Source organism: Passer montanus, unplaced genomic scaffold (genome assembly GCF_014805655.1).
Source record: "Passer montanus isolate IOZ18808 unplaced genomic scaffold, ASM1480565v1 scaffold29, whole genome shotgun sequence".
Taxonomy (NCBI): Eukaryota; Metazoa; Chordata; class Aves; order Passeriformes; family Passeridae; genus Passer; species Passer montanus.
Genome location: NW_024367596.1, coordinates 6,906,845 through 6,917,834, shown reverse-complemented (window position 1 = coordinate 6,917,834; position 10,990 = coordinate 6,906,845). Strand labels below are relative to the sequence as shown.

Here is a 10,990-nt window from a genome sequence, read left to right as displayed (position 1 = left end):
AATTAAGAAAAATTAAGAAAATTTAATGATCAAATGGGCTATATACATTGATGGCACATGACTTCATTCTGTTATCCCTTTTCTATAGCTGGGAGTTAAGTTTGATAGAAGAATATCAACCGTCAATAGTACCCCAGGGACAAGGAATACCAAGCCCAGCTGTTAAAGTGCATATTTCATGTGAGCACAGCTAACTACACCCAGGGTTAGCAAGGGATTTCAGCCCATCAGACAGAATACTGTACAGGAACACCTCAAATTAAGAGCACAGGAAACTTGTATTTTAAATAACTGGTATTTTATATAAGATATTCTTCCATATCTTTCCACTATATGATCTTTTAGAATTCTTTGACATTCTGAAATGCAGAAAAAATTCTGCCTTTTTCTCACACTTTGTGTGTATTTGCTCACAAGATGCTAAGTTAAAAGTTGACATAACTACACTCATCCAAGTAGTGTATTCTCAGGTACTTCACTGTTTCTTCTGCTTGCTTCCTTTTTCCCTCTCAAATTCAGCTATCTGATTAAAAATGTTAACTAAGTTCTGAGGCAGGTTTCTTTTAACACCACTTGCTTCTTCTTCTGTACCATTTAATGACACCTCTTCATCTGGTTCCTTTGTTTTATCAGTGTCTTCATAACTGATTTTTCTATTCTTAGACTCACTTTCATTTTTATGCCGCCTGTCACTATCATAACCTCTGTCACCTTCATGTGAGCAGCTGCTAGAATATGACCTGTACTTCCCCCCTGACCTGCCAGAATAGTCAGACCCTGGGGACATGTAATACCTGTCTTGACCTGAGCCATGTCTCTTAAACTGCTCCCTTCTCCACTCTCCATCCCTTTCAAATCTCCTGTAGTAATGCATCCTGGGTTTATAATCTGATTTATGATACGAACCTGAAGGACCCCTCCAACTGGAGAAGAATCTCTCTGGTTTACTGTATTTTTCAGTTTTGCTATGACTTGGCTGACTTCTGAAGCTACTGTAAGAATCTCGTGAATCTTCAGACCTACCTCCAAAAGTGTCTTCATCATCACCTGAAGTCCTTGAAAAAGAACAGTGTCTGTCTTTCTCTTTTACCTCCGTTTTTGCGCACACTATGCTGTCCTGCCTTTCCAGCAGCTTTTCCACTTCAAAACTTTGGTTAAGAAAGGAAGCAGAGGTATCAGCTGGAGGGGAATACCACTCCTCTTTCCTATTCTGATCTTTATAATGGGAAGAAGCTCTAGATGAGCTTTTTTTGGAGCTGCGAGCAGACTCAGATCTATGCCGACGCTTTTTCCTACGTTTCTTGTGATCAGAGGAAGAGGAGGAGGAAGAAGCTGATACATCTGATGATGAATCGCTTGATGATGATGATGATGAGGAGGAGGAGGATGAAGAAGAAGAAGAGGAGGAAGTCGATACTTTCCTTTTCTTTTTCAACCTAAAAAAATAATTAACCTGTGAGATAACCTTCAGTGTCAGGTGAAAACTACACATAGAAAGCAAATCTGCATACCCCAGCTTGGACTGTAAAGTGGGAACAGAAACTGAGCCTGACTGACATGACTATTTCAAATGTCATTTCTTCATCAACAAATTAAATCCACTGAACATTTTGTTTAAGAGCCCTCTTTCCCAATTTCATGTGGCATTAAGCTTTGCAAAAATGTCACATTGCAAAATATTCCTTAAACAACTTCTCCTCCACACACATCTCCATTAAAGGTTCTATGCACTAAAGGACACTATTCACAAAAACATTCTGAGGGAAAAGCAGCTTACCCAGGGAGAAGTTCTCCCCAGCTTGCTGTTTGTTGAGATGAATTGCTCACAGTCTCATGTGCACTTATTGCCACACAACCAGTACACTGAATGTAACAGTTACCTCTTTTCTTCTTTTAAGAGCTTACGCAACTTTTCTGCACTTGTTTCTATTTTCTTTGCTTTCTGTCTCTCTTCTTTGGCAGCTTGTTTCTCCCTCATTTCCAAAGATTTCTTTTTTGAACCCAAGCATCATAAAAAAAATTACATTAGTAGTGTTAACACGGGTATTAACCCCCATTCAACCCCATCCAAATGTATACACCAGGAATGTTTTACCAGGATTCCCAGACCAAAAATGAATATTATTCAGGAATTTGGTATTGGCCATTGTGACAGGTTTATATTTAAGGACCATATTGCAGTTTTTATTCCATTAAAAAATATATTTGACCAGTCATTGCAGTGGTACCCATCCAGCACACCAGGAAGCATAGAGCCCAAAAGTTATAGACAGAATATGCAAAATATCCCCGGTATTACCAACATGTAGAAAAATAAGGACAAAACCCCCAAACAACCAAAACAGAGAGAAGAGTTTGAGGGAAAGTGTCATCATTATTGTAAACACAAGAGAAACATGGCAGAACCCAGTTGATGATGAATTCAAGTTGGCCATGTTTGAATACAAACCATTTGGTAACAATTTCACAGAGCAGTTTGATGCATAGTTTACATAAGAAGTCAAGTTCCAGGGGTTTGGTGGTGATGAGCAGCACCAGACGCAGGCACAGCAACAACAGTTCCATTCAGAGGGAAATGCATTGGAGAAAAACACATAATCAGAATTACAGGAAAACACACTGCAGTTATTTCAGCCATTCTACACAACAGGGACAGTATCAGACTTATGTATTAAGTTACAGGTAAATGCAGGAGGGCATCTAAGTAGATAAACAATCCTTAAACTACTAAAGTCCGTAAGAGATCAGACTTCTGCCACTTACAGCCCTACAGTCACTCTGTTCAGATTGAGCAGGAAAGTCTGATTTATAGTTTTCAAAGCTCAACAATTATCTTAACAGCTATAACAAAGGAAACCCTTCACTGCAGCCAAGGCCATGCATAGCAACAAATAGCAGCTGTCATATTCTTCGTCTGCTGCATCAATGACCACAGGAGAATGTCTAAGGAGTAACATTTATCTCCTACTTCCTGAGAATATTCTTCATCCTTTTAACTGACACCTCTTTCTAAAGCAGCCAAATGCAGGTACTGCTCAAATTACACCTCTTTATCTCTGGTGTAGCTCGGTTTTATCAGATTGTCCTATCTCCTCTTCCCCCTTGTTTCCACACATCCTGTCAGCATTATGGCTCCACCAACTGAAGAACTGCTGACTAAGGCCATCTACCCCAGCCTGTGTACATCCTCACATGCAGAAGCACAGAACCACACAAGCCTGCTCCTCAGTGCTCTATTTTACTCTTTGACCCACTCTGGAAGACAACACAAGCAAAGGAGGTAAATAAAAGGGAAAAGATGACAACTCAGATTAGCACAGAGACCCAGCAGGCTCACCTGGGACACATGCTGCGTGCAAGGGAAGAGAGAAAAAACCCACCAGACAACAGAGGAGAAAGCTGAGATATTCAAACTGTCTGCCCGCCCACCCTCCACCTCCTGCTGTTTTCCTTTAAGTTACCTTTTGATTTCCCTCTCATGTGAGCCCCCTGTGCCTCAGCCTTGCCTGGTGTTACTCTCTCTAATTACCCCACAGACCAAGGGTCTGGCCAGACTATGGTAACAATGTTTATTTGGCTTGTGGAAGTGTTTTACACTTTGAACTTCTGTATTCACAGAATGTTTTAAATTAACCTCACTAATCACACTGTGTGATGGGAAATTCTTATCCCTGCTTTGCTCTTTCCCTGTCTCCACTGTCTGGCATTTCTTTACTATCCCAAAACAGTTGGGTCACCAATAGGTACCTTTCTTCTGGTAGGTACAGCCATAATGCTCACTAGAAAACATGTGGAGTATAGTAGGGAAGCAGAGAATAAGACAAACCAGCAATTTCACCCCTCCCTGTTCAAAGGATTTAGTACAATTTTTGATGTTCATTTATTGTCACCGAGAGCACCATATGAAAAGAAAGTAAAGAATCACCTGCATGTGCTTACGGAGTTTGGTTAGGGCCTCTTCTGCTTCCTGAAAAGTCTCATCCAAGCTCAAGGCTTTTTTATAATAACTTTCAGCATTTAGCAGTTTCTCTTCCTCTTCCAACCTAAAATTCAAGTGACAATTCATATACAGTTAGGACACACATTTTGACAGCTATTTCTTATTTGAGGGCTTTCCTATTTGCAAGTATTTCTTATTACCACTATGACACAACCACTGCATCCCTCCAAGACCCCCTCTATCATCTCAGCTCACCTCACTAACAACACAAAACAGTATTTCTGACCTTATCCTCTCCTAATTCTGACCTGTAACACTATTCTTTTAAATATCAATTCCAGTTTCAAAAATACTGTCTCTCTCTCTTCTTATCGCAGGGCTTAAAAGAAACCTATTCCCTGAATATTCAAAACTAAAATTTTACATCAGAGTGGGTCACCAATATTTCAGCAGAGTAGCAGAATTTTGTTAAAAAACTTAAAAAAAGCCCAAACCAAACCAATCCTAAACCTTTTTGGAATATATTCAAACAATTCACAGGACTTTTTCACTGGTAGGATACCAGGCTTGTATAGGGTATCAAGGATTAAAAAGGATATTGAGGATTAAATCTCAAATATTTTGCCAGGATTTTAACTGGGACAGAGGACAAAGTGTAAACGAATTACACAAGAACAGATATTTCCAAGGACTTTTATTTTTCTTTAAACACATAGCCGGGAAGGAAAGATGCCATTTTGTGTCCTCACTAAAATGGTATTAAAAAAAAGTATTCTGAGAAAACTTGTTACCAAGTTTGGCACCAACCAAAATCATAACCCCAACACTTACTGCCCGCCTCTTTCCACAAGGGTCTGACACAGATATTTCCTTGCATTTCTATGGGTAGGACAATTTTCTAAAGCAACTTCAAAATCCCCTATGGCTTTGTTCAGACTTCCTTTGGTTGCATACCTAGAACAACAGAAAGTTGCATATGAAACAGTGATGCTTCTCTTTCACAAAAGGGGAAAAAAGTGAAATAAGCAGACTTACAGAGCTCCACGTGCAACCAAAGCTTCAACATTTTGTGGGTCAATTTCCAAAGCCTTGTTGTACTCATTCATGGCTTCCACGTGGCGCCCAACCTTAAAATAATCCACCCCAGCCTTTACACTGGAGAAAAAATATTTAGAAAATAGTATGTACAATTAGTCTATGCAGATTGTTCTGTTACTCACAAATTATGATTCCAATTCAGGTTAAAACCTGACCTTGTTATTGTGTACTTCACACTGGAATTTCAGTTAGGTGATAGTGACCTAATGCCATAAAAATGTATTGTCTTTAATCCAATATCTTAAGGCATTCAAGAGCATTTCTTCAGACAGTGCTACTATATTACATAATTTTTCATTTATGGAATTATTGTTTAAGTAATTTTCTGCTTAAAACTATGGATGACCTACTACCATTAACCTTGAACAGGCTTAATTATATCCACAGCTAAAAATCCCCATTAGAGCAATGGCACAAGGTGGCATGGGCAGATGGTACACGCTCAAACCAGATCACCTCACACAAATATCCTTTACAGTTCATATTCCCTGAAAACTTCTTGTACATTTTCCAAGAGATTAACTTATTAGAAGAGAATTGATATGAGCTGATTTTTAAAACAATTCATCACAGACTCTTCTTTAAAATTAAAATTTAATTTACTATTACTATTATATGCAACCTTTTCTGCAATTAACATTCCAAATGCACTGGACAGTGTAAAAGCAAAAGTAAATACCCAGGGCTGCTGCTCTATTTAACTTTCCAAACACAGCAACTGCACGTGTTACATCTACAGTCTGAGGCTTAAATGACTTGACAAGTATGAGGTCATTCAACACTCAATTATAAAACAGAAAATTGTGTGCTTGGTGTTACCACAAATCTTGCTCTCAATTCTAGAATGGCTCAGGATATTAAAAGTATTCTTACAACTCCTTTAAACCTGACACATATTTTAGAACTGAATCTCAGGACTTTATCTGTCACATTCCCACTTGGCATATAGGTTTATTTTCAATAATAATCTGGTTATATTGCTACACATGCAGTGGAAAAGCTGTTTCAATGTGTGTTTTCTTTGCAGAAATATAATCTGTAACACAATCTAACAACAAGCTTTGACAAGGAGAAGTATCACATACCATTTCAAGGCCCATGATGCAGACTGTTTTTTCCTCAATGCAGGGGCAAAATCTTCTTCACTGAAATTTTTACTTTAAGGAACAAACAAATAAAAACATCAAGCTGGCTGTCTGAGTCTACAAAGTTAAGCTTACAGTATGCAGTGCAGCTGAAATAAACTGAAATATTATTTGTCCATGCCTTACTGCTCTCCCTCAGTCAGGCCTGTTCTTTCATATTTCTGAAATCAGTTTTCACCAAACCATTCTAGAAGTGCTGAACTGAACCAGTACAACTGCAGCACATTTAACAAAAACATATTAAGTCCACACCTGCTTTGAGCCTAATATACACAGGGGTCACAGCATCAAACATTGCATATATTCGACTCTTATTTTATGAAAGTGGTCAAATCCATTAGTAAAATATTGTGAATAAACATCTGTCAGAAAACATTAAAACCTAAACATCCTGCATTTCAATCCACAGATGGTGGCAAAACAATAATATTCCACAAGTATCTGATATCAAACATTGTGTGTGGTAAGGTGTCTTGCTTATTCAGAGCAATAGGATTTCAAATGCAAATTTCTTACTCTAAAGAAATCTAAAGACTCTTCCTTTTAAATATTTAAGGACATGTACGCTGCAGTCATGCAAGTCAAAATGTAAAAGGTTTAAGTATAAGTGTCCCACTCACAAGTCTATTTCAATGGATTAGAATAATCTCCACAGAGCTACAGGAGAGGAACAATGTAAAAATCACTTACATTTGAAGACTTCTCAGCAAAGACGGTGGATTTGACTCACTTAGTCCCAGTTTTTCTGCTAAATATTCAACTAATGATGGATTAGCAAATCCTGGGGAACGATGCAAAACCTCTTCAAATGTCTCTCCTGTGTTGGCAACTTCCAGGCTTCGCCTTCAAAACAGCACCAGTGTACACAAATGAGACCTCAGGCTCTGTACCCTATTTCACCACGCTTATGTTTAGAATAAAAATGCCCACATGGTATCTGTATTACTGCTCACAAACTGCTCTCTTCTACAGGTATGTATTTTCCTGCTATTTACTGACCCTTATGTCCTTTACCCCAAGTGAGCTTCTGAAACCTAGTTGGGCATCCACCCCCTACTGCCAGGACATACAAAAGCATGACAAATGTCACAGCTGTGTCCCCATCTTCTATGGGGAATTTTAAGATGCTAAGAATTAATATTGCAGTCTCCCATGATTTTGGTTTTTTTTTATTTATTTGTTAACACAGTCCAAAAGCAACACATACCTCACCCTGCCTTTTGCTTTCCTTATATTTTTGGAAAGCAGCTAAAAAGCCAACCACACCTACATATCCAAACACAAGTATGCTAAAGAGAGGAACAACAGGGAAGATGTGATCAGCCCATTAAATCAGAAAGTCCACTGAGGAGTTTTAAGGGACAGCCAGCCTGTCAGGTGCTCTTCAGACACCCTGACTACACCCAGCAAGTGCAGTCAAAGAGCACATCCTTACTTATAGTGCAGTGGGAAGTCATCAGAGGTGATCACACCCAGCTTTGTACTGGAAAGCTTGGGTGGAAGAGCTGAGCTGTAAAGCGACACGGCCAGCTTCTGGTGGTAACGGTCAACGTCCTTAAGTGCAGCTGCAGAAATAACACAGGCAGGGATAAATTCACAGAAATGGCTCAAACCTGAGACAAACTCCTGACACTTCTGCAGCTGCTCACCTCGGATAAGGTCTCCAGTTTGATAATATGACAGAGGATCTCCATGGTTGCTCTGAGGAGGCACATCCCTCACAGGACACAGGGCCTGCAACACAACAGAGCAGGAATGTCACAAATTAAGCCAGAGGGTTGAGGCTTTTTTCCTCCCCAAGAGCATGCTAAAACAGATTACTTTGAAGCACACCACAACTGCAATTCTTAAAATATGTCTTGGTTCAAGTAAAAACTTATGCACCCACAAATGATGAACTTTTCAACCCGATAATGTGGGTCAATGCTGTGAAAGGCATGTTCACTGGCTGGGCAAAGTACTACAAGCTGCCCACAAAGCCAGGCACTACCCATCATCCCAAAGCTGTTTCACCTTTACAAGTTCCACTCTATTAAGAGATGCAAGAGGCAACAAATAAATGTCAAAAATGAGCTATTGACCAAAGCTGTATCTTACAGTGATTTCCAAGTCTGCAATTTCCCGTATGACACCACTTCCCAGACAAATCAACACCATGAAAAAGCCAAATTCACGGATAGATGTGATCCTCCCCATGACGATATCGCCCCGCTCGATGTCGCGGAAGAACAGCTCTCTCCTCTCCTCCCTGGGCACCTCCAGGAACCTCTCCAGGGGTGGCATGACAGCGTAACACTCTGCAAAAGGGCACAGCCAGTTACAAACGGCCAAGCTGCACAAAAATATGATTTCCTGGGCTAACAAGAAGCTTACGCACAGCCTATAAAAGTCAACAGGAAAAATTTTAAGCCTCTTTCTAAAGCTACCGCAAATTCAAGCGCTGTCCTTACAGAGTGACCGCCCCCAACTCACACACCCTCATTCTCCTCGATGCTGTCCTCGATCGGCCCGTTGGGTTTCCACGAGTGCGCGAACAGCAGATCCGCCTTCTTGGCGATGAAGCGCATTATCTCGGTGTCGATGCTCGCCCTCTCTTTCCTGGGGGAAGGAGAACGCGGTGAGTCGCGCCCCGCGGCCCCTCACGGCCCGCCCGGCCGCTGCCCCGGCGCCCCTCACCAGGCGGCCGGCGGGGCCCCGCGGGGCGGCTCCGGGGCGGCCCCGGGCGGCGGCAGCAGCCCGCGGAAGTCGGGGTTGTCGTGCTGCTCGGCGCGGAGCAGCGACAGCAGCGCGGGGCCGTGGTAGCTCAGCGCCTGCCGGAGCAGCTCCCGATCCATCCCGGCGCCAGCGCCGCCGCCTCGCCCGGAACGGGAACCGCCGCTCGGGCGACAGGGCGGGACCGCGCGGCCGCAGCGCCCCCGGCGGGCGGGAGGACCGCGCTGAGCGGCGGCGGCGCTGCCCGCCCTGTTCGCCCCGTCTCTAGTTTATAAACAGACATCAATTAAAGAGAGAACAATTAAAACACACGGCGGAAATTACACAGATTTTTCCCCACGGGAATCCTGCCCGGTTCGGCAGCGGCGGGACTTGCAGGCAGCGCCCGCGGTGGTGCTGCCGGGAGGGGGCGCTGCGCTCCCGCTGGCCCCGGCCTGGAGCGCCCAGAGCGGGGCCCGAGCAGGCGGTGTCACGGCCCGAACTGGGGGTGTCACGGCCTCCCCACGGGAATCCTGCCCGGTTCGGCAGCGGCGGCCCGTGCAGGCAGCGCCCGCGGTGGTACTGCCGGGAGGGGGCGCTGCGCCCCCGCTGGCCCCGGCCTGGAGCGCCCAGAGCGGGGCCCGAGCAGGCGGTGTCACGGCCTGAACCGGCGGTGTCACGGCCCGAACCGGGGGTGTCATGGCTCGAGCAGGCGGTGTCACGGCTCGAACCGCGGGTGTCACGGCCAGAACCGCGGGTGTCGCGGGTCCCCTCGAGGAGGTGCAGCCGCGGCACCCCCGCGTTCTCCGACCATGCCCGGAGCGTGTTCGCTGCCGAGGGAGCGACCCTGCAACAGCACGGGCGGCTCTCGGTCAGGGCTCGCTGCTGTGTCGGCCCCGAGTTACGGCAGTGGAGCCCAGAGAAAGCAAACGGAGCTGGGGAGGGGCTGGAGCACAGGGCAGTGAGGAGCTGCTGAGGAGCTGCGGGAGCTCAGCTGGAGGGAAGGAGGCTCAGGGCTCATTGTCACTCTGCAGCTCCCTGACACGGAGTGCAGCCAGGTGCGGTCAGGCTCTGCTGCCCAGGAACCAGCCTCAGGACGGGAAACGGCCTCAAACTGCTCCAGGGGAGGTTTAGCTTGGACACTTGGAAGAATCTCTTCACAGAAGGGTTGATTAAGGCATCAGAGCAAGCTGTTCAAGGAGGTGGTGGAGTCGCTGCTCCTGGGGGTGTTTACGGAAAGATTGGACGTTGGTTCCATGGTCTAATTGACAAGATGCTGTTGGGCCACAGGTTGGGCTCGATAATCTCAGAAATCTTTTCCAACCCAGCTGGTTCCGTGATTCTGTGAATACAGGAGAGAGCCTGAGCCAGCGCAGTGGTGTGGGTTTGGGGCTCAGCTCCTCATTCCTAACCCCCGTTCCTTGTGCTGTCCCTGGCCAGGGTCCCCTGGCAAGCCCACAGGTGACACGTCCTGGCTTTACTGAAACAGGGAATACGGGCGATTCCCCCGGCAGAAGGCGATGGGCTGAGGCACAACCAAGCTGCTGCCGCGGGCCTGGCGCCAGGCTCGGCCGCCCTGCTCCCCTGAGCTAACTTTAGATGCTGAAAAGACACTTCACTCAGGAGGCTCTTCATGCTAATCACCTCTCCAGCTAATGGAGAAAGGTGCTTAAAACCAGCTGGAAATAATCCAAGCCTATTAGAAGGATCACAGTTTTTCGGCTCCCAAGAATAATTTGTCCCTGGCATTGCGTTTAATAATAATTAATTTTAAAAGGGGGGGTGGGTGGGGGAGAAAACCCACTGCAAACAGCATAATGTCACTCACTTCTTCCCTCAGTACAATGCTGAAGAAAAAATAGCAATCTGGCTGTCAGCAGATCAGGGACACGGACTCCTCTAGGAAGCAGCATGACTGAGAGGGCAAGGATCATATCAAAGACTCTGGTCTCAGAAGCTCAGTTCAAAGCCAGCAGGGATATCACTGGTGTAGCAGACTTGGGGAAGACACTGGAAGGGCAAATTTATATTTTAGTTTCATTTCACATCCCCCTGTTTTAATATAAAAGCAAATAAAGGAGGCACAACTCTTACTGTGTACCAAACAGCTGCAAAG

The 10,990-nt window shown here is 44.6% G+C and overlaps 1 protein-coding gene across 2 annotated transcripts; it reads right to left on the bottom strand.

The window, feature by feature from the left end:
* Positions 1-2: 2 nt before the first annotated feature.
* Positions 3-9,049, bottom strand: TTC14 (tetratricopeptide repeat domain 14). 2 transcript variants are annotated; one of them, XM_039713531.1, is made up of 11 exons: positions 8,860-9,049; positions 8,660-8,781; positions 8,281-8,480; positions 7,833-7,917; positions 7,619-7,748; positions 6,874-7,026; positions 6,124-6,195; positions 4,976-5,095; positions 4,772-4,894; positions 3,926-4,043; positions 3-1,990 (listed from the first exon to the last, which is right to left on the bottom strand). In XM_039713531.1, exons 1-11 carry the CDS (start codon positions 9,015-9,017, stop codon positions 1,877-1,879), a joined length of 1,395 nt encoding a protein of 464 aa, XP_039569465.1. In that variant the 5' UTR covers positions 9,018-9,049; the 3' UTR covers positions 3-1,876. The 2 variants fall into 2 exon arrangements, with proteins under 2 accessions (XP_039569465.1, XP_039569466.1); XM_039713532.1 differs by having other exon boundaries at positions 3-1,973.
* Positions 9,050-10,990: the final 1,941 nt, after the last annotated feature.